Source organism: Notothenia rossii, assembly GCF_949606895.1.
Source record: "Notothenia rossii genome assembly, chromosome: 7".
Lineage (NCBI taxonomy): Eukaryota > Metazoa > Chordata > Actinopteri > Perciformes > Nototheniidae > Notothenia > Notothenia rossii.
In genome coordinates this window covers 25,739,575-25,764,384 of record NC_136905.1, presented here as the reverse complement: position 1 = coordinate 25,764,384, position 24,810 = coordinate 25,739,575, and the positions used below count along the sequence as shown (strand labels likewise).

Here is a 24,810-nt window from a genome sequence, read left to right as displayed (position 1 = left end):
CTGAATTAAAGGTAAGTGCGATGAAAAGTAGAGGATCAAGTTCTGTATCAACAACCATGGATGTGTTCGTACCTGCAAGCTCCACATTTAAAGGAAAACTCAAGTTCTCACAGTAAAAGCCATGAGTCATTCATTTTGCAAATGAATGGATGATTGTGCTGTAATCCGGTGTTTTTTTTGCTTACAACGGCCGACAGTAAATAACCAATAGTGTCATTTTTATTGTGTCTGTGCGTGTGTGAGTAGTTGTATTTGCACGCAGGGATGTGACTGTATTTTTTATATTTGATCAAAACATGCTGGATTTGACTTGTTAGTCAAAAATCACATACTGTAAGGAGGTGGAGGGTCCTCTCAATGCATCACCCTTCAAAGTCCAGATTGTTGGCCAAAACGACTTCAACCAGTTTCTAAACAATCATACATTCTATTTTACAAAACACTCTATTTAAATGTCTTTTATCCAAAATAGCGCTCACTATTTCACTCTTTTCTTTACATACCCCATAGTTTCCAACCTTGTCTTTTATGCTTTGTTTTCACAGGCCAATACAGGAAGTATTAACGTTCTTAAGGCGCCACAGAAACCTGGTAATTTTACCATGACCACAATGTTCTGATAACCTCCAAGAGGCACTCCACCAATTATACATGTCAAAGTACATTTACTAGTCATTAGAGGATCATACCCAGCCTCTGAAAAACATTTCCACTGAGGCTCTGGAAGATCTTAGTGCATCCAGGAAAATAACTCAAGTAAAAATCAACCTAAGCATGTCAGCTTGGAGTCAGCTTGGAGACTGCACTTTAAAAATGAAGCATGACGTTTTAAAGCTACAAAAGTTTACAAGGCAGAAAGGGTCCAATTTAAAACTTTGGTAAAAAGGTACCAAAAGGCAGGATATGTCGGCCTCGGGGGCTGCTTTTGACATTTCTTTTTCAAAATCATGGGAGTAACGCTAAAGACCTGGAGGGCACTCTTAACAAGGTAATTGCTGTAATAAACTTTAATACAATAATGAAACCGAACCCAGCTTCAGTTTCATTGAATGAACATTTTATTGGAGACAAACTCTTTGTGAATGTCCCGTATGAAAAATAGAGCATATATATTTTTTAAATGTTTTTCATTAATGCAATAGTTTGAATGTTATTCTGAGTGGGTGTAGTTATTCACACACTCAAGCCCAGGCTCCAGGGATCTAAATGAAATAGCTTAGACTCAGCTCAGTCGGTCATATTGTTCACTCAGGTAGCCAAAGGCTCAGCTTTGTGTTAACTGCTCCTCTGAGTTGAGAGTAAACTAGGAATGTGAACATCTGGTGCTCCATCCTGTACTTGGCCCATGTCATATTTTGTATTTTTCATATTTGCTTTTACAATGACTTTAATTTGCTGCAGTGCTTCCTATCGACGGTGGCTGCTCTATATTTCTGGTGAATTCCTAAACATTTTAGCACGTCAGTGGTCTACTGGTTATCTGGACTGTCTACAAAGAACACACTTATAGGGCCAGTCATAAGTGAATTACATGTCTGATTCAGTTCTCAGAGAGTGAAGATAAAGTATTTTTAGCTTCCCAAAGGGAGACCTGAAACCTGCTGGTCTGAATGAAGCGGACGGACAGGACGCTGAAAATTCGATTTGTACAGAAAGAGGAAATAGAAGAGAGGCAGAGAGCTCCTACTTAACTTGATTCACGCCTCCTGAATATAGATTGCATTACATTTCTGTAGTACTTCAAACCGGTTAGATACAGAGGTGTGTCCTTTCTTGTATTGCTGACATTTATTTGAAAACTGCTCTGTACTTGTACTAATTTGAGAATTAACAAACAGAAGTAAGAAAGAAGATGAAGGGATCAACTTTGGGAAGTTCTTTCACAAGACAGGTGAGAGCAATAGCTTTGTTGAATGCAATTGTTATATTGTGCTGGAACACAAAGTAATGTCATCCACCTCAATGATGCATGTTGAAAGATATCTATGTCTAAGAACATTTTAGCAAAACAACAAAAGAAAATCCACCAGCAAAGGGAAATAAGCGACAGCTGGTATTCCTGATGGAACTCATGTGTAAAAAATATGAAATGATACACACATTAAACAAATAACAAGGATTTTCACTGTACATTATTATCAACACATAAATCAGTCTGCACAGGGGAGGTTTTTTATTCAGATGCTATGGACACTGGCACAATGCTTCAGACTCCTATTAATAAAATCTAGGCAGTAAAGCTGTAATATCCTTTAAAGCTACTCCATTATATACTTATTATAAACAGTAAAGCTAAGTCTAAGTTGCCTATTGTTATTTAATAAGTTATTTCTATTACATGCATTGTATATTCTATATTGTCTTGTCGTAAATGTTAAAGTTATCACTAGTATACTGCCAGATAATAAATAATTGGGCATTATTTTGTGTCAATCCTTTTTAAAAAAATGAAACATTTTCCTTACCGTAGGAAAAACGCGTGCTTTTCTGAGAAAAAAATCATATAATAATTCATACTTCCAAGTGTTTTTATTAAAGATTTAACTATAGTAAGATTTAGTCTTCTTAACAACCAAGTGCAGCTCCATCTGCCTCACAGCATTACCAACTGCATTAAGGCTGTTACTAGTCCGCTGCGGGATTTGAAGAGCTGCCCAGAGGAGTTCTCACTAATTGTCTCTGTCTCATTCTGAGCTTTCAACATACAGTAAGCATCCCCAGGAATCTCCGCCACAGCGGGGAGGAAATGTTGTGGTGGTGTTGCGGCCAGATCAATTAGAGGGCAGATGCACTTCAGATCCGCAGAAAGACCCTGTCTGCTATTCAAATATCTCAATTTGAGCCACGGCTGATAATGGGGTTTGCATCCATCTTCATCTCTGTATACTTTCTTTCTGACTCATGCTCAACATTTGTCAAACGCCTTTTAATGTCTTAATGTGAAAAAAAGGATATGAGCACACACATTATGCATACTGAAGCATTCTGTCCTGCCATGATGAAGGAAAGTAATCCATCATGCCTCTGTGTAGGTTTGTAATGTGTGGGCTTGTGCACTTTAAACCCAAACCCCTTCTTATTGCATCAACATTTGCCCTGCTCCCTATACCTCAAACCCAGCTCAATACAGTGGCAAACTCTCTTTATGACGTGGCCTTTATATAATATAGAAAACACTCTCTCAGATCCGCCAGGGATATTACAGAGAGACATCTCCAGGAAATATGTAACACAACCCGGTATGTCTTGCATACTAAAGCTGCATAATAACACTCATCACCCTACTATTGAATCATCAGAAAGGAAACACTTATCCTAATATAATTGGAAGTATTAGTGTTAACAGCAATCAGTGCACAGTTCAACATGAGGCATTAAATGCTTGTAATGTAACTTGATCTCGGAGGTCTCAAGTGTAGCTGTGACTTCAGATTGAGTTATGTGCTGATGGCTGCTGGATTGTAATGTTTCCCCATCTGATGCCTCCCAAGTGAAAACATGTCTGTGGCAAGCATTCAACCAGTAACCTCATATGATAAATGTTTGAAAGCTGCTGTTGCTTGTGCCAAGAAAACAGTGGAGCTGAAATCGTGTGTTGGACTCCACCATCCAGGCACAATGGGACTTTTCAGCACCTGAAAAGATTGGGTCAGAATTGTTTTTTGTCCACCATGAATGATTGTGTACACAGTTTAGTGTTTAAAACAGGGGTTCTCAAACTTGCAGGGGAACATTTCTCATGCAATCCTTCATTAACAAAACACAGATTATACTTACTACTACTTGTACACAAGAAAAAACTAAAGGTTGACTTTATTTAAATGATTATTTCAACAGATTTCACATCACTTTGTAAAATATTAGGTTCAATTTAATATTATTGCTTTCAACTAACATAATACAGTTATGTGAAATGTGTTGACATAATACATTTCATTAAATTCAGCGTTTCAGTTTTGTCAGTGTGCTCTTATGTACACTTTTTTTTATTATAAAAAGGGTTTTTCTTTCAAAATTGCATTTGGACCTATTGACTGATTCATGATAGATTGATATGATTAGACAATGATGTCAGTAATACTTTTTTTAATATATTATATTTATTTGTTATGCACTTCAGCTCAATTGATCAGTTAGTGAAAGCATGGAGAGTCAAATGAAAGGCAAGGACGTTAGAGGACATTTAATAAAGCAAAGAGCCAAGACTCAGAGTTGGCCCAAAGCTACATTGGGTGCCAGTAATGGACACAATATACTTTTCTTATTGCCGCAAATGGTCCCGTATTGTTCCTGGTTTCAATCTAATCATCAGTGATACTCTCTGTCCCACATATTGACTTTCATGCCACAAGTTTGGAACACAACACTGACGCCAAAATCATCTTTTAAGTTGACACGGTAAGTATACAGAAGCCTATTCACACATCTAGCAGATACTGAACAACATAAGCATTCATTCGTTTTTCTGACAACCAGATGAAAGCAAGTCCATTAGTCAGTCGTGCCAAATGCTCACAAGATTGTCGCTCACTGTGTCCGTCTGCTGTTTAGTGCTGTGTCACGAGAATGGTGAAAGTAAACCAAAACAGTAAGATTACTGGTCAGAAAACCAAAACAACAAGCGTCATAAAGCTTAAAAGAACTGAGGGGAACTGCGGAGTTGATTGATTATTTTTCACTAAGAGCGAGCCCTTTCACTTTTAAGTAGTAATGTGATCCATCGCTGTCGATATAAAAACATAAATAAGGTCAGATAACTCATATATTCAACAGCCACATACAGCAGGTCATTACTTCCTAAAGGTGTTAGTAGTAAATATAAGAAGAGCTCCTTGCATGTTAAAACTGATAAAAACTCTGAAATCTAAATGAATTCCCTGACTGTTCTGGTTCATGCAGATACAGTGTGACTAAGTTGTGAAAGTCATACAGTATGTGTATAGCCTGAGGAGTCAACTGACTGCATCTCAATTGGCCTTTAGAGTCTTTGTATAGTCAAAGTTCCACTGTATCTTCTTCAAGAGGATACTTCTCAGCAGTCACATACCAATGAAGTTTAACTGCTTTGCCCGGGGCACTATAATGTACTTTCAATTAAAAAGACATTTGGCACCCTTAACGACTGTGACGCCACAAGTACAGTAACAATGCCTTGACATAGTACACTGCAGTGTATTTTGTCTAGAAGAAAAATATTGGACATGCAGAGGGCAGGCACTAATCTATTATATATATAGACATTTTTATTCATTGGGATAAACCCCTTGAGATGCACCATCTCGTTCTCAAGGGGGTCCCGACAATAGCAACAACTTACACACATACATAAACAAAAAGACAAAATGCAAAACATGACACACAAGACAAACCACATACAGTCTGTTAAGTAAAATTCAAGCAATGCACAAAATCATTACAATTTGAGACAGTCGAGCAAATCAGTTTCATCAATATCAGTTAATAACAAGTACAGACCAGTTGAAAGTGAGAAAACAATGTTAGAGTCTATCAATTGGTGCCTTTATCATTAGTGTGCTGATTCGGGTCATTCAATGACAGCGGTGTGAATGTCAGTTGACAGCAGTTGTGGCAGCATTTCTCTGGGAAACATGTGTAATGGCGAGCTCTTGTGGGCAAACTGAGCAGTTGCAACTCCAGGCAATCATTGCAAAAAGATAGCATTACATTGAGGAAGAGCAACAACAAAGTAGACAAACACAGCACACAAAGTGCACACAAGTGTGAGTTGAACTAATATTAGATAATGATGAATGACAAGAACCTTGAGGCACTCATTTTTAAATGTCTGTAATTTAGAATGTCATCCACTTTCGCTGAGCGGCATAGTTGCTAATGAGCACTAACTACTTATTCATTATACATTACTTGAGCACTAGTATCTATTTGTGCACCCTCAACTAAAGTGATGCCTCAAACTGATTATACTCATGATTTTGTTATTCTGACGAGAAGCTACAGAGTGTTTTACTGGAAAATGTTATCGTCATATATAGACCACATTTATACTGACGTCAACAAGATATACTATGTAGAATTATTGAGGCCTTAAAAATACAAGTATGTACCACATTGAACATGTGTACCACACTGATGAATTTTACTGTTCCCAAAGCAATGCTTTGAGAAACATTATTTGCAAAAAAAACCTGCAAAAAATAAACCCCTTGGCTTTTATCTCTCTTTGTGCATTTAAGGACTGACATCTCACTCGATAACCAATGCAAACAGAGCGTCTCGCACAGGCATATATTTTATTTATATGGCCAAGAGCACTCACACAAGCATTTGAACTTGCACCCCTGTAATAGCATTGTTATATCCCATGTGTGCCATCATCCTAGTTTACAGTTTGTCTGAGCAGACAGTCCTTAAGAACTTGTCTCCTTGCATTTTTTTCAATCAGCTGCACAATTGTAAGTGTTTGACAGTTAAAGCAAAATACTCAAAACAAAAACTATAAAGATCTTCTTGTATACAGCCTGCAGAACAATCATAATTTAGCTTTTCAAGCAAGTGAACAGGCCAATACTGTTGACCAGTAATCAGCTGCTCAGAATTAACCTCTACAACGGAATCCTTATCTGTATTTATATTACGCTGGCCTTTGTCCTCAGGGATTATAGGTTGCTCAGAGAAACTCAGTGGCACAGCATAATGGTTGCTGTGTGTGAGTGTGTGTGAGTGTGTGTGTGTGTGTGTGTGTGTGTGTGTGTGTGTGTGTGTGTGTGTGTGTGTGTGTGTGTGTGTGTGTGTGTGTGTGTGTGTGTGTGTGTGTGTGTGTGTGTGTGCGTCTGTCATCTTTAATTTAGTACACTGCAGTAAAGTGAAAGCAGGGCTATATCACGCTGAATTTGTATTCACCAGTCTTTTAGTGACTACCAGGAAACATAAACACTGGTTGGTGGTGGCGAACATGTTTTGCTCTCTGTTTGAGCCATTATTAATTTAAGGGGTTGTAACAGTTATTATATTATTATTATATTATTATATATTATATGTGCAGACAGAACCTTTTCCATACCATATAATGTAGCCCAGATTTTTCCCAAAACTTTAAAACACCACAACACCCCTTTTCAATATTTACATAGCAACCCTGATATATTATAAACCTTTGATGATGATGTAAAAAGAGAGATTCAAACACTTCGCAGACTAGAGAAGACTTTATTGAAACAAACCCATACCATTGCACCACCACGTCAGAAAGTAGTATACTTTGAAACATTCAAATGAATTGACAACAAGGTTCGATGAGGTCACACCACAGGTATGCAGGTGGCATATAGGAGGGAATAGCAACCCAGACACCATGGTGACACGTTTTATTGACAGACAGGAGACTAGCCTTGTTTTAGAAGTTTTACATTTGTAAATCATGACAATCTTTTTTTTATCTTGAGGCTTACACAAGCAGTATTTAGGGAGAGATACATGTGGATGTGTTGAAGGATCCTAGATTACTGGAACACACAATACAGTACATGCCGATTATGTTAAATCTGTGCCACAAATAAATTCCCTGTCTCACTGTAATGTTTGGGAATACACTCAGTAATACACTGTGCATAAGACACTATTGAAATAATAGAATAGAATATTTTTTAATAAAATTATAAAACCTTGCCCATCATCATCTATTACACACGTAGGTACTTTTGCCAATAAGGTCATGAATAAATGAATGCACTTGTAAAAGCGTTTTACCTGATTAGTAGGAGTAACAATTTCTTTACCTTTACAGGCTTTTCGAAGTCCTCCATAAAATATATCGCCATATAACATGAGCAATCTGATCAAATAACTCTTTCACACCATAACAACTCCTTATTTTGTAGCGTACCACATCAAAAACCACCACCAATAGAAAATTATAGACATACTCAAAAAACTCAATCAAACAAAAAATGTGCAATACTAACACAAAACCTTTCTCCATTCCAATCACCTTTTTTGTATGTAGAAGACACAGAAGCGGCATCAACAGTTAAAACAGGTCTATCTCAGGATGGCTGCATTATGACGAGGATCATAACATATTCATTAAACAGTGACATTTAAAGCGAAGTCAATGGAGGGAGAAGTTGCAGATTGAAAATGTTATTTGAATGTGCATTATTTCTTTTTTAGATTTAATACAATTACTTTCACATACAATCATTTTCAAAATTCCGAAGAACAGAACCTGACTGCTAAGCGAGTTATGAAGCATTGTTCATTCCCTTTATGAAATGTTATACCTGCAAAATGATTTAGATGTTTTGAACTAACTTTGGTCCTCCTTTCAGAATCTTTTTTGATTAATGGCTCTACTTCAATATCTCAGAGGTGAGCTTCGTGATATGCTTCCATGCATGCTGGATGTGTCTTGATTCAGTACTGCGTGCACAGATGGCAAAGCGCAGGACAAAGCGGGCGGAGAGCTGGCAAGGCACGAGGTGGATCTCTCTGCACTTGTTGATCCTTTTCAGCAAGAGCTCGCTCAACCCATTGGTGCCCTGAAAGAAGGGGGAAGGAAGAACATGCCTATCACAGTGAGAAGATATACCAAAGTCTGGAATTGGGTCTTGCCTAAACACTGGGTTACTGGGTTAAAATATGTATCATGTTGCAATTTCTTTGATAACTGGGAGGTCTCAGAACAATGTTGAATAATATATATTCAACATTCAACAATACAGCCACACTTTCACAAACAGAAGAGGAACATATGGATCAAGTAAACGTGGTCCTTAGATGTTGGATGTGCTTACCTTGAGCCTGAAGCAGACCAGTCCCATGACGACTTTTGCACAGATCTCAAACCTGTTGTCTGCCCGCACCAGACTCTCAAACTCTTTGGCCAAGTTCACTTGCTGTAAAGAGAATACAGAACTGTAATCTGCTATGACTCATGCAGGTTGGTACATGTACCTTTATAATTGACTGTGCATGTAGATTAAAGTATATCAGATAACCTCAACAAGACAATATTTGAGAAGCAACTCTGCTAAATGTTGTCATTTCAATGATGTTCACTAGATGGTAGTGCTGTATTATAATGGCTTTCAGTCATACAGATCAGAGCCTTTTTTTCCCCACTGGAAAAGAAAACGGTTTCCAACTGGTTCAGTCTACTCTATACCTTATAGTGTAACATCCTTACTATAATCTCAATGGAACCATTTGAAACGATTGATAAACAACCCCATTGATTCAAGGGTTTTTTGCAGGATAGGAAGCACTGCCATTAACCATGAAATAGTCTGCTTCCATCAAATAATGTGCCCTCCTTTTTACACATTTCTAAATGGCAAAGTATGATCATACATACAACACAAACCTCATTAATTCACGTATGATCAAAGAATGGTGAAACACTAAACCTGTATTCTTGCATCTGATCAAAATAACAAGGAGGAACTCCACTTTCCTGCTTCTCTATAAAGCTGATGAAAGCAGTGAATGACCAACGGATTGACCACCACCTTGTTTTCTCATTCCCAGCCAGTAATTCACCATCACTCAGAGGTGTTTACAAGCCAATATACTATAATGACCTCATTTATAATTACTGTACGCTAGTTAGACTCACATTCCACATGCCTTTGACATTAAAATGCTTAATTTACAACTTTTTCTCAGGGAAAGAAGATTCATTAGGTATTCGTAAAGAAACAAAGTAAATGTTTTTCCTCCGCTGGGAAAGAAGACACTTCAGTTTCTTTGGCATTCTGTATTTCAATTTGAAGGCTAAATATTGTTTGATTAGATTTAAAGGATAAAAAATACAGATCAAACTGTTGTATCTAATCAAGAGGATGGATGCACACTGGAGCAGTGTGTCATGGGTTATGGCCGCAGGGCTCACTGCTGCTGCTGCCGCTTCATTTTAAATGGAAGAAAACGCAAAACAGTCTCATTTGATTGACAGAGTTGACTGGAGGGAGGAAGAGGAATATGAAAGGGGGGAGAGAGAGGCATGGGAAAAGGATGGGCATTGGAGGAGAAATGTTGCTATAAAAAGAAGATGCAGACCAGACGTATAAGACTGACAGGATGCGCTGATGGAGGCAGAGATGAGGGCAGGGAATAGACTTTAGTGCTAAGGAAGATTATGTTGGGTGAGGCGTTTGATGGACGGATGGGACGGCATTTATTATAAAACTATTGTATGCATACAACTACCTCAATTAATTGGTTAGAGTAATGAAAATATAATATGTTAAAGGTAATGAATCAACAGAACCTATCAACTGAATTTCTCTTAATTCTTTCAGAGATACATTTTAAGATTTTGACCATTAAAGAAATGTAAGAGCAATGATACATGATGGATTATTCAGCTGGTGTCCTACCTTGCGTATATGATCCTGTAGGCCTTGGAGCCCGTACATACGGAAGACAAACCACAACTTGAGTGAGCGAAATCTTCTGCCAAGGGGAATCTGCCAGTGCTACAGGGCACAGGAGGTAGAGAGTCCAATATAGGTTTAACCCTCTGCACGTTTTTGGGTCATTTGGAAAATGTTATATTTTGTAAATTGTGGAAATAACTTATTTAAAGAACTGTTATCTTACCCTATAATCTGTGATCACCCCTGTGAAAGAATACACATTTCAGTTAAAAATGTAACTTCATATACTTATAGTTTACATTTTAAAAGCAACTTGTTATAAAAAGATATTTAGGGATTAGTATTCTGGTCACGACATCCGAACAAAAATATTGAAAACAACAGACAACAACAACTGGCACCTACTGTATAAGTGAAGTGAACAAAGCATTGACATTTAACATTATTCGCTTTAGAAAAGGATCTATTGTCAGGTGCTGTATTTGGCATTGCCTTCCACCGTCCAGGTGTTGTGTCATCGTGCCCCCCTCCCACATCTCAGTCAGTCCACACAGGCTACTGGCTGCAGATACAGATAGCTCATCTCTTTTTAGCTGGAGTTAGGAACCACTCATTAGATGGAAGAACCCACATTGTGTAAGTGAATGGCTTTTCGTGAGGCCTCAGTTTGGTGAGGTAGCTTTGTCTTTCCCTCTGTGTGCTTGTGTGACAGACAAATTACAGAGCAGCTCTGAGCCCATCTGCAAGCTAATAGCATGTAAAGAATACACACAGAAGACAAACACACATGCAGACATTGATGCATATTATACATTCTTTTCTATGTTAGGTCTTGTTGAAATTGTTCGAGATTATGTTTTTGGGCTGTATATATATTATGTGAGGTCACAAAGGTAACAACTTAACTTCAGCTACTGTAGCATCGAGTTGTGAAAATGTCCTCACAAACATAGGTTTACAAGAACACTCTTGTACAACTGTCTGGTTGTCAGACATTCACCTTCATGCCTATTTAAGCTGGATAGGCTTCACAACACTGCGTTTTAAGAGGTTGGTGCATGCTTCAGCAGTTAATGTTTAATCGTAAAGATGGCTCAAACTAACTGCCCTATTCACAACTAAACAGTAAACAAGGTAAAAGGTGTTCATTGTTGTCAGGTTCTGCTGTAAAGGCCAAAGTCAATTCAACCTGATCTGTAATCATTGATTCAAATACTATAAGTGAATGACCTTACCTGACTCCTGGTTTTCGTGTTTCAGGTAAAGAGGTTCCACCTTGAAGGCTCCAATAATTGACTCTCTCTTCTTTACCCTGTTGATAGGTTTTGACAAGCAGAGATAATGTTTACATCAAATATTAACTGACCATTTAATAAGGGCAAAGGAATCTTATAGATGTGGCATCATATATTATGTTTAGTAATAGTTTAGTGTTCCCCTTGTATTTTACATATGACATGTGTCTTAAATAACCTGATAGTAATACACTACATTATTAGTATGATGTGCTGATTTACACAGTATAGGGTATTCTTAGTGTCTAAATATACTGCATTAAATAAGTAAATATGAAAATGTGTCAGAAGTCAACAGTTATCCTGTGAGCAGTGACAGGCTGAGCCAGAGCTGATGGAAAAAGGGTTTATCCCCTCTTCCCATCCCCTTCTGTCAGGTTTGATTCACCTGTTTGCATCTTGTCTCGTTTTGTTTGCTGCTGACAGAAGGGCAGATGGGAGGCGTAGTTCTATTTTTACTCTACGAATGATTGAGGTGCAGATGGAAACCGGTTTTAAATGGATTACTCTTTGTTACTTCATGGGGCAATGAGTCACTCTGAGCTAAATTGGTAAATAATTATTTGATTAAACAACATTATTTTGTCAACAAAAATGCTTACTCATATGCCCTTTTTAAATGTCTTATTCTTCACACTGTTCATTTCAGTACATCAGTATATAATAGTGTGACTTGAACAACCTCCTTTTTGTTGACGTCATTGGTTATCATTTTGTATCAGACACCCTCATATCTGTATGTTTGCTTTAAATGTGACAAAGGTAATTTGAGCCCTGTGGCCTTTTATAACACATTTAAGTTCTGTCCTTTTTGGACACTCACAAACACACCATGTTAAATGCTAAAAAGAGGGATGATAAATCTCAGGGTTTAGTGTCACACGCTATAATGAAATGTATAACTTACCACATTGTAGAGCAGTCAAAGTTGACCAAAAGCCACTTGTGTGGGTTGAAGTTGAATGAGTCTGCAAACTTTAGAAGGAAAGAGAATAAACAATAGTAAGGAATCAAGTTTGATTTAACATGTATGTATGAAATAATGAAAATAAAAATAAAACATTTATGATTTCATTAAATATCAGTGTCTTTCATTGTGTGCATATACTGCTTGATATTTTTCGGAAGTAAAACAAAATACATGAAGTTAATGGTTATGAAAGTATTAATATTATTTCTGTATCTTTAGTTAAACTTAAAAAATGTGTGTTGACCAAAACACACATCTTACTACATCTTATTTTACCATTACTGACGCAGTGACACCCTTTCACCCACCAACAGCGTTATCTGGACTAAAGCATCCTCAGTTTATTTGAAATGCAAAGGAGGAACACTCAGCCGACAGCTTGCAGAGCGCAGGGAAAGTAACCCTTTCCTGGGAGCATTTCTTCAAAGAGAAACAAACCTTTCCTAATATGTTCTCATCTCTATGTTGGCTATCTTTTGTAATATCCTTTTCTCTACCTCCACAAATGCAATAACACAGCGTGGAAAGACAATGTGAGGCAGACTCCTGGCTGACTGTTGCCATGCTGACTGATTCAAAGGGGGCTGGTTTCCTGCTCGCCCATCAGTCATATCCTAGCAACCAGCCCTCCAACAGGGCTGCACTCTCATCCTAAAACACACACCATCTTCTCATTGGATAATTCAAATTCACCTTTTTTGGCTCCAAATGTTTATATTATAACTACAATATACTTTATGGCTTCCACCATATACAGTATATAACAGCATGCGGATAAAATTAGTAGGTTTTTCTTATAAGTAATCCCTTCACCACTTCCTCATAGAAGGACCCTAAATACTAATTCCAATAAAATGTAAAATTGCAAGTATAAGAGGGAAATGTGTTCCAATATATTATTTTAGATGCAACCACAGTTGGTCTTTACAGTCAAGTTGATTTCTGAGTCTTCCCACCAACATTGTTTGAACTTGTATGTCTAATAAACAGTGATATATAAAGGTCTAACGCTGCCTCAGGAAATTACTCTGTCCTTATCTCTGCGTCTCTGCACGGCTCGGGGAGCAACAGCCTCCTCGGCAGCTTCAAAAGGCAGATTGATGCTCCTGCGCCAATGCCGATTGTTCGGCCTATTACTCACTCGTGCATGCTTCCTCCTTGACATTAACGTCATGACATTTTGAAACAAAAATAAAGCAGCTGGATATAATCAGCATTTAGTTAGTGTTGCCTTTTATAGATGCTATGAGAGATATTTTACAACTAATTGAACAGAAATAGGCTGTTTTCTCCTTCAGCATGCATTTAGGTGGAGGCACACTTCAAATTTTGACCACACGATATCAAGTCTGTTCTGCACATATTGGGATGATCGAGATTTAAACCATGTCAAAACTGAGTAACTAAACATCATTACTAATTGAACAGGATCGCTTTGATATTTTATATGCCACTCACCTCAATGCCATTCAACAGAGGTCTAAATTCAGGACAGATGAATGCACTCCCTGCATATGCTGCGTCAATGTGCATCCACATCTGTTCTTCATTACCTGGAACAGACACAAAACAGAGAGGCTATTAATGTTTTAAAAATAACAACTTTTGACAGTCTCAAGATTTAATAACATGAGATACAAAAAATATGATTCATGAATTTTCAAAATATATATTTGGAAACGAGTTGCATATCATTTGTACTGAATTTTGAAGGAAGGATATTTGGTAAACTGACTAAATAATTTTTTGTCTGTCTGTTTCTCAAATCACACACACAAAAGCTTACAATCCATTTCCTGTTGTGAAACAAGGAAATGGTGTGTGTGAGCTTGACTCACATATTGGCCCCAGCTCGGTGATGTGATCAAAAGCACATGATGGCGTGGTGCCAAGGGTCGCACAGAACTGAAAAATACACAGACATACAAATCATTAACGTCCCGAAGCGCTTTGTTACCTGTAGCAATTTCAAAAATTGGTACAAAATGTTTTCATTTTTACTGTCACAACAATGGCACTCTCTATAATATACATTTAAAAATGACAAATTCACACAATTTCAGCTACTGTGCAATATCACTTTTATCTAATCCCTTTTATATCCTAAATCTAAATCTGGATATCTTTGATGGTTCAGTGCTCCTGGACCATTTCTACTTTTGTTCACTGATAGTGATTGGTGAGACCAGCTGAGACAGGGATTATTGTCCTTAACCTGATAGACATACAGTCAATTCACCACAAACAGCAGAAGCCTCAGGGTGTGCACAGCATCATCACACACTTTGTATCATTGCAGCTTTTCCCTCAGTTGTGTGTGTTTGTTAGATGTACATGTTTTGCAAAGCTATGTACTGACAGATGTGTGTATCTCAATGGTAAAATCACCCATATCTAAGGTTGAAATGTATTTTATTTCCATGTGTTCTATGCAAATGGGATGAATAAATAGTGTTTGATTTTCTTACATAGAAAGGGATGAATCCATCTGCTTTGTCCTCCTCCAGCATCCTCTTAAGCATGGCTCCTTCTACACCATAGTTTTTGTCTGCAGGAATCTTCTTCATCATCACTCCAGCAATCAGAGAAGCACGCTCCACTGAAGAATGAGCCTTAGGAGGAAGTAAATGCAACATGTTGTAGAAATGCACTGTACACCAGATGAATCTCCTTCAGCTTTTAGAAGATAAACCCATCTTAACTTCACAACACGTGTGCAGAAATAAATACACACATAGATTAAACATGTACACCTAGATATAAGGATGGTGTTCTTCAGTAGAAACACAAACTGCTGTCCCTGTAAATGTCTGTGTGGCCCTCAGGCGACTCCCTAACCCAATCACAGTCAGCCTGGTATTAAACCTGATCAGAGTTAGCTACTGCCTTGACCCTCTGTCTCGCTAAATCACTGAAAATCTATTTTACTGTTCCTGAGGTAACCTTTAATAATGGAAGTTTACAAGAACAATATGTTGAGTAAAACCCTACAGAAGTCAAGGTTGTTGCACTTTTAGATATAATAAATATGAAATCTGTATAAGTAGCACTTGGCCTGTGCGTTAAACAGGAGGTATGTAAGATTGTAAATATGTGTGTTTACCTGCTCTGAAGTGTAAGCCACCAGTTTAGAGAGGATGTCAGCCTCTGATTTCTCAGGGTTGGAGGCCTGAATGCGGCGGACTGCTTTACAGCGGGCGGCGAGCATGGACACCAGGGTAGCCTCACTGGCTGTGCCCTTTGGGAATAAGAAGGAAATTGATAATCATCTTTACATTTTATAGAAGCAAACATGAAATACATGGAGTCTTCAAGGAATCCAGAGCACCGGTTTTTTCTGCAAGATCTCTAAAAATATATATATTTGGAAAAGAGTTGATTTTCATGCTTACAGAAAAGTCATCTATCCTAGGCATTGTGTACCTATCTCTGCTTTTAAACAGAATGAAAGGTGTAAACAATCCATATCTAGATTTTATTTGGCAGATACACTGATGTTAATTGACAGATAACAAACCATTTGCAAACACCTTCATACAAAGCAGGACATTAAGTAAACAGTTTGTGCTATTCCCACTGACATGAAGCTGGTGACACATCCACTTCCTTAATAGAGAATACAATTCTCAATGTCTTGAGTCATCACCCAGTCTGACAATTGTTTGAGGCAACATAATGAGTCATGGCTTCTCAGGTATCTGGGTCATTACCACAAAAACATCATTACATTTTTCAAATTACTTAATCAATAAGCACAAATCTCACCCCAGACAAGGCAATATAGGCTATTTCATTTGCGTCGAAACAAATAGACAGGAAGAGTAAAATGAAGCCAATTTTAGATATCAAAGACCCAAAACATCAATAAACAAATCCATCAACTCACTGCAATTATGTAAACATGGCACTAGCTCAGATGAAATTACCAAAGAAAATACATTTTTATAAATGCAAAAAGCAAATAACCTCAAGTATTCCAAACATACCAAACTGGGCTTTATATCCTTCCTCTGCAAAAGTCTACCAGCGCTCATCCACCCTCCTAGCTACCACCTGTAATAGTGAACTAGAGCCTTTTCTGCTTCAAATATAACCAAATATACTATTTAGCACAAAATAATTGAAACCTGTTGCAGCTGAAATTATAAACACTGCTTTTAAGTATACATGTCATTATCGTAAAGTAAAATGTAAAGAGAAAGTGCAAGTTTGTGTCTTTAACATATTTAAGTACACACAGAAGTGTAGCACATTTTTGTCAATTAGTCTCCATACTCTTTTGTCATTTGTAATTTATTTTAATCATAGGCAAACTGTTTTTTTTTGCCGTCAAATCTAATGACCCACACAGGCATAGAAAGGAAGATCTAAGGTCACGAGGGTCCTTTTGAAACAATCCCCGTTCCTCTTTGTGTTGGCATAAGGTTTATAATAATAGGCTGGCAATGTGCTGTCACAACCCTCATTAGCCCTGCTGCGGGGAGAAGAGCCCCATTGGTTACCATAGTGAGCTTGTAGGCTGCACTTAAAAAGGAGAGTGGCAAGACACACACACACTCACACACAGGTGGTCACAATAGAAGAGGCATGAAATGATCTGTCATCAGAGTGCACTCTCATGCTCCACTACTCACCATCACACACACACACACACACACACACACACACACACACACACACACACACACACACACACACACACACACACACACACACACACACACACACACACACACACACACACACACACACACACACACACACACACACACACACACACACACACACACACACACACACACACACACACACACACACACACACACACACACGTATATAGAAAGCATCCTCTGCTGCTACTGCACTTCTGTCGATGGAACACTAAACTAACGCTTAGCCTTTTGCCACACGAAATAATCCCAGCATCATCATTTCTGTCTGCCTGTTGATGACACATTAAAGGCAATTTCCTGCCAATTGTCAGTGAACCAGGGGGAGAAAAAGCAACAATCAAAAGTACCCACATTCCTGGTGAATATGATTTCAGCGGGGGTCAGTTGTGAGTCACGGTTCTTTTAAGCCTATAAAACTAAGCCTTTGACTTGGCTTGTCTCAAACCAGGGTAGATTATAAAACGTAGGTTTACTTCTTGGACTGCCTGGGAAAATGTTTACAGGGAAGCATAAAAAACACAAAAGACCTTTACCTGGATGACTCCTCCTCCTTGGCCTTCTGTCCCAGCGATAAAATCCTCAGGCAGGTTCAGCATCTTGCCCAGCCAATCCAACATCACTGTCTCCAGCTCTGTACATGCTGGGCTGGCAGCCTGGAAAACAAACACAAAATATAAAACAATTTTCTCAAATGTTCTGTGTTTCCATATATTCATAACATTGTAAATCGGAGACACAGCAAAGTGTTTTTTACCCAGGAAAATCCAATGCATCCAATAGCTGCACTCAGCATATCAGCCAACATGGCAGGGTAAGAGGAAGCAGCTGCAAAGTAGGCATAGAAGTATGGGCTGTGCCAGTGAGTGACCTGTTAAAAAACATTGGATAGTCATTCATTTGTCATTTGTCATTGTCATTATTTTTTCAAAAAACATATTTTTACCTTTCTATGGTTCCTATAATTTGTTTAGAAAGCCAAGGACACAATGAGAGTAATACATGTAATGTATTGGGAGAAATCCCCCCCAGATGGATTGGTTTGCTGTATGAATGTCCTTTAAATATGTCTTCATAAAGCCAAAAAAACAACTTTGGTTCTGCTAATCCTAAAAAATAGCACTTCATGAAATGTATCACTTATTTTTTAAATCTAAAATCCCAGCCCCTCCTTTATGGCCTTCCTTCAAAGCCAATACATTGACACACAATTCTGAGTCCAATAGAAAGCTTTGGACACCTAAAAACATGTTGTAATCAGATTACTTGATATAATCTCAAAATGTGTTGTCATGATTCAATAAAATAACTGTCTTCTCTATACCAGTATAACTTTTCTAAACGAGCTAATCTGAACTACACAGTCAGAAGAAGCACAAGGAAATATGTTTATCACCAACGCCATAGAGCGCATCAACAATTCAACCGAAGCATGATCTCACCCCTGGCATTATGACCCTCTCCACGTCTTTCATTATATCATCATATGTCTCAGGCTCCAGAGGGGCCTCAGCGGGGATCAGAGAACGGAGGTACCCTGGTTCCACATCTGGGTATACCGGTCGCTGCTCCACGTTTTCCAGGTAGTCGGCCACATAGTCCACCATCTCCTTCCCTCTACGCCGGAACTCTGCTGTGTCCATGGTAACACTGGAAAATAGTCCAAAAAAACTTCTCAATCACATTTGACAATTTTGAAGTGTACTTTTTTATGAGTAATGAATCTTGCTTCATTTAATTTCAGAGGGCAATTTCATTTTATTTTGAATCAAGGACTTTTACTTGTAATAAATAATGTTGACACTGTAGATTATTTTTACTTAAATATCTGAATCATTTCTACACAACGGATGAGTTGATCGATGTAAAATCTATCCAGTTTTGTAATGCCAAGTGAGGTTAAAGTCATACTTGCTTACACTGAAATGTGCAGCTAAGTTTAAAATGTGTAGCAGCATTGACACATTTCATGTGAAGTCCACTGAGACAAATGTAACATTTGTGATATTGGGCTATATAAATAAACATTGATTGATTGATTGATGTAAAATCTGTAACATGTTGTAACATTGTATTGCATGTAAATATGTGGAAAACTTGAATTTTAAAAACACATTTGTTTATTCATATGACAGTTTCAAATCTTAATAGTCTATGGGGGAATGGTCAGGGGTCTCCAACCTTTTCTTCATCTGAGAGCTACTTTGAAAAAATGAAAGTGGCCAAATAAAGCAGACATTTTCAGTGCTTGGTGAATGTTCTAATAGTTTTCTGGGTCTACAAGGCTCCAGAAAAGTTTTGCTGAGACTTAAGATGAACATGATTTTGGAGATTTATAACCTCCATCTCAATTGTATAGGTCTAGCCTCCCTATATCTCTGTGTGAAATTGTTCCACCCTCAAAAACAAAAAACAATACTTCTAGCAACGGTCTTCTGTTAAAAAAAGGGCACTGAATGTCCTGAATGTGGCATCAAAAAAATGATTTTGAACAGGCTAGCATATAAAAACAAAAATACTGCATGTGGGTGCACACTTATTCTCTGTTTTACTGTTACATAAATTCCATGAATGTATGAGATTAAAGGTGGGGTAGGTCATTTTGGAGAAACCAGCTCGAGTGCGCTAGAATTTGAAAATACACAGCCGGAACAAATCTGCCACTTCCTTACAGAGCCCCTCCTACAACGCACGACCAATCAATATGTGATTGGTTGTGCTTTTTACAGTACTAAGGCTTCCACAGATGAAAGCTGATTGTGGATTTTTTGTCAAAGCACTTAAAGGTGGGACAAGTAAGTTTGAGAAACCGGCTCGAGATACACTTTTTGTTATATTCCATGGAATGCTCTTAAAATGTCATCTGTGGAAGCCGTAGTACTGTAAAAAGCATGACCAATCATTTTAGCTGGCCCGGCTAAAATAACTGGATGTCCTACCTGCCTGTCAGCCTTTCATCTGTGCACACATTTATCTCGTGCCATCATTGGTCATGTGCACGTTCGTGTGTGTTGGAGGAGGGGCTCTGTAAGGAAGTGGCAGATTTTTTCCGGCTGTGTATTTTCAAATTCTAGCGCACTCGAGTTGGTTTCTCCAAAATGACCTACCCCACCTTTAAGATTCATTGCTATCGGGATGTTAAGAAATTCCATGGAATATAACAAAAAGTGTATCTCGAGCCGGTTTCTCAAACTTACCTACCCCACCTTTAATTTAGCTTCATCATATCTCAATCAGTGATTAAGTGAATAATAACGTTTCTATCAGGTTACTATCAGCCTGTCACTCATTATTTTTAGGGACGGGGCGGGGTTTGAAGGAACAGAGAGGTGACGTGATTACGGAAGCTTTTTCCTCCTGCCTTCACATACTTTACACACGTATTTATCAACTGAAAATAGCAAGAGGACATTCATACTCTGTAATCCAACACTTGATTAAAACCACCAAACACCTGACATCGTGCTAAGGCGAGTATTCTTTTTTTAACATAAATCCATGTGTGTCTGAGCCGCAGCGACACGGACTGATTCAGGTGCATTAATGTCGTCGGATTTAATCTACACAGTCTGTGAGCGGCGAGCTACTGAAAAGTTGCCCGCGAGCTACAGGTGGCTCAATATCGACGTGTTGGATACCCGACCCAGTCTAATAGTAAGCAGTTTCAATTGGATTGGTGAGCCACCAATTTTTGTTCTACTTTTAACTGAAAACCAAATGTATTTTATTTAAATTGTGAAGGAATATATCATATGAAAAAACTGGCAGCTCAAACACATGACATATGCATCATACATATTAGGTGAGCGCAATAAAGTTCAAACTGAAATGAAAACTGTTCATTAACAAGTAGAACAAAATAACAATGTTGTTGGTTGCTATTTCCAAAACTGTTTTTTAATTATTAACTTTAATACACACAGACACACACACACACACACACACACACACACACACACACACACACACACACACACACACACACACACACACACACACACACACACAGGTGGTCACAATAGAAGAGGCATGAAATGATCTGTCATCAGAGTGCACTCTCATGCTCCACTACTCACCATCACACACACACACACACACACACACACACACACACACACACACACACACACACACACACACACACACACACACACACACACACACACACACACACACACACACACACACACACACACACACACACACACACACACACACACACACACAGTTATATTCCTCCCGCTTTCGTCTCATTAGTATGCATAAAAAAGTGACAGGTCACACCTTCCCCATTATGCAAATGAGCTAAGTCCCACCTCCCCTTTGATCGAGGTGTGAGATCTCAAGTAGGTGTAATACCCCAAGTAGGTGTGAGATCCGTCGATAGGAGGGGGGTGATGTGTATTCACAGGTGTGAAAAGCCCCCACTGTTGCGCCTTATGGTGTATAATAAAAAATGTTTCAATCACATTAGTATGCATAAAAAGTGACAGGTGGGCCCGCCCCCAAGTGGGGGGGACTGTCTCCCCCCTTCCTGCCATCTCTCTCTGTTTCTGCTGATGTGTAAAATATACAAAATAACGTTTTATATACTTACTCTCTTGTTAAAAAGGCGATGAAGTTTGCAGCGTAAGCCATTCATCAGTGTTCTAGTTTTAAGGCTTTGCATACCTCAAAGTGTGTCTAAAAGTATCTTGGCAAGAGAAAAAAAAAGCCAAAATGCGCCTAGGCCATTAAAAATAAACCGAATTGCTGCTAAGAAATAAGTTCAGAAAGCTATGACTCCAGTGGAGCACAGTTAGAGTCAAAAGTAACTCTCAATGTATTCAGACAGAGTATGCAGATTGGGGCTGATCAGAACAAAGAAAGCACCTTTTGCCTTCCTAGTCAAAAAGTGTTGATTAAGTTAGTCTACACACACTCCCTTACTGTCACACTTTCCTCCTACTATGGCTGTCAGGCCTTTTGGTGCGTGTGCGTGTGCATGTTCTTGTGTGTGCAGTTACAGTACAGTAAAGTGAGCATGATGGCACCTGGTGTGTGTGTGTGTGTGTGTGTGTGTGTGTGTGTGTGTGTGTGTGTGTGTGTGTGTGTGTGTGTGTGTGTGTGTGTGTGTGTGTGTGTGAGCCTGGCCCGGCCCCCTCCTCCCCCCTTCCTGCCATCTTATCACTAGACAGAGGGGGGAGGGGTTCTCTCTAAAACACAGTGTCTGTAAAGGTGGGAGGAGATTGTCTCCCCCCTTCCTGCCATCTCTCTCTCTATTTCTGCTGATGTGTAAAATATACAAAATAACGTGTTATATACTTAGTCTCTTGTTAAAAGGTGATGAAGTTTGCAGCGTAAGCCAGCCATCAGTGTTCTAGTTGTAAGGTTTTGCATACCTCAAAGTGTGTCTAAAAGTATCTTGGGAAGAGAAAGAAAAGCCAAAATCCGCCTAGGCCATTAAAAAGAAACCGAATTCCACGTTTTACAAATAAACAGACACAAATGCAGACTTGACTACTTGGCAGTTGATTAAAGCAGATGTGTCCTTTTTCATCTCTCAAAGGTTTGGGTCCTGTTCAACACTGGGTACAGAAATATATTCAATATACAGTCATTTGTACGTAAAGATTTTTGAAGTTGTAAGCACTTAGAAATATACATTTGATTGCATTTAAAGTGGCTGTAGACAACTTATCATAATGAAGTAGTTGATTGCACAAATTTGTAATGGATGTAAAATAAAGACGACATTAGCATTTAAATTGCCTCCCTATAAGACTTGCTTTCTCTATGAAATTATGTCGGGTTCTGAGTTGTGTTCTCCCTTTCACAATAAAAAGCCCAAACACAATACTTTCTGAATCACTGCAGGAAGTAATGTGCTAAAATGCAAATACAAATAGCTTACAGTAGCTCCCAATTAGTTGATGTGAGGAAGCGTACACACTCCCTCACTAACATGTTGGTCTTAACTATTTGTTTGTTAAGAAAGGTAGTACATGTTTTTTCAGAGTTGTCTTTATTTCAGTTAAAGTTATAGAAACAGTTTACATAGACAAACTAATAAAATGCATCTGAATTAATGTGTCAGTCTGTAAAATACACAAGCACCAAGTAATCACCACACCTTCTGCTTATGTTGAGCTTCATGCATGTGTTCTTTGACCGTTTCTCTGTAACTGTCCAGTTTGTCTCTCATCTGCAGAATGTAAGAGATGATGCTGTTGGTTGTAGTTGCCACTGCCTCACCAGCCACCCATTTCTCCTTCAGCACATCCAAAGGGCCTCTGACCTGTCTGCCATGTAACAACTCAAAAGGGGAGAAACCAGTTGAAGCCTGTGGCACTTCTCTGTATGCAAACAAAAGGAACGGCAACCATTTATCCCAATCTTTGCCAGTATCGTCAATACATTTTCTCAACATTTGTTTCAGTGTACCATTAAAACGTTCTACCAGACCATCAGTTTCAGGGTGGTATGGAGTCGTTCTGATCCCTTTAACCCCAAGTTGCGAGTACAGTGACTTCATCAGATGGGACATAAAGTTTGTACCTTGATCTGTTAAGATCTCTTTAGGGATGCCAACTCTAGAGAATAGCTCTACTAAACACCGCACTATATGTTTGACCTGAATGGAACGCAATGGATAGACATCTGGATATCTGGTGGAGTAGTCACAAATAACCAGGGCAAACCTGTGACCCTTGCTACTTTTTGGCAGAGGACCAATTATATCCATGGCTATTCTTTCATAAGGTACACTCATTATTGGTAATGGTTGTAGAGGGGCTCTGTTTGAAAGTTTGGTAGGAGCTACAACCTGACACTCATGGCACGTTTTACAGTAATCAATTATCTCCTTGTATAATCCTGGCCAATAGAAACGCTGAGCAATTCGGTCATACGTTTTTGCCTGCCCCAGATGCCCAGCCCATGGCACAGTATGACCCACCTGCAGGATTACTTGGCGAAACTCTTTAGGAATGACTAGCCTAGGTTTCTCTATGTCTGCCAAATACAAAAGGTTGTCTTTTATGATGAAGAGATCCCCAATTAGATTTTTCTGCCCCCCTGTGTTTGCATCTTCCTCCCCATCTACTTTGCATGCTTTTGAAAATAGAGGTTTTAGAGATGGGTCATTCTCCTGACTCTCTCTGAAGTTATCTGGGATTTGCCATTAAGGCTCTATGAGGGGAGTTACAGGGAGAGTAAGCTCAGGGCATTTAGCCTTATCGTGATTTCTGTTTTTCTCTTGACGGCGCTGTCGCCTTGTTTTCTTAAGCTTATCACCCCCTTCACACAAACTATCATCTGCATCTGGTAAAGGTTCTAACCCCTTAGTCATAGAGCGCGTAGCTACATAGGAGTATGCTAGTGAGTTTTGCTGTACCAAGATGTCTAAGATTGGCAAATCATCTCCAAGGATCACGTCATAAGCTAGGTGCTCTAGCACACCAACAGTTAGCATAAAGGCTTGCCCTTCAACCTCAATGATAACATCTGCAGTTGGGTAATCTTTTTTACAACCATGA

The 24,810-nt window shown here is 38.7% G+C and overlaps 1 protein-coding gene across 1 annotated transcript in view; it reads right to left on the bottom strand.

Annotated features, from left to right (window-relative positions):
• Positions 1-7,172: 7,172 nt before the first annotated feature.
• The window catches only part of LOC307013384 (aromatic-L-amino-acid decarboxylase-like), a 32,206-nt gene continuing 14,568 nt past the window's right edge, over positions 7,173-24,810 (bottom strand). The window contains exons 2-14 of the mRNA XM_079640766.1: positions 18,736-18,943; positions 18,051-18,164; positions 17,830-17,949; positions 15,727-15,861; positions 15,092-15,235; positions 14,462-14,528; positions 14,082-14,176; positions 12,561-12,628; positions 11,594-11,670; positions 10,582-10,601; positions 10,359-10,457; positions 8,775-8,876; positions 7,173-8,519 (exon numbers count right to left, since the gene is read on the bottom strand). Coding sequence (XP_079496892.1) covers positions 8,331-8,519; positions 8,775-8,876; positions 10,359-10,457; positions 10,582-10,601; positions 11,594-11,670; positions 12,561-12,628; positions 14,082-14,176; positions 14,462-14,528; positions 15,092-15,235; positions 15,727-15,861; positions 17,830-17,949; positions 18,051-18,164; positions 18,736-18,936 — 1,431 coding nt within the window. The 5' untranslated portion in view covers positions 18,937-18,943 and the 3' untranslated portion in view covers positions 7,173-8,330. The remainder of the gene's footprint in view (positions 8,520-8,774; positions 8,877-10,358; positions 10,458-10,581; positions 10,602-11,593; positions 11,671-12,560; positions 12,629-14,081; positions 14,177-14,461; positions 14,529-15,091; positions 15,236-15,726; positions 15,862-17,829; positions 17,950-18,050; positions 18,165-18,735; positions 18,944-24,810) is intronic.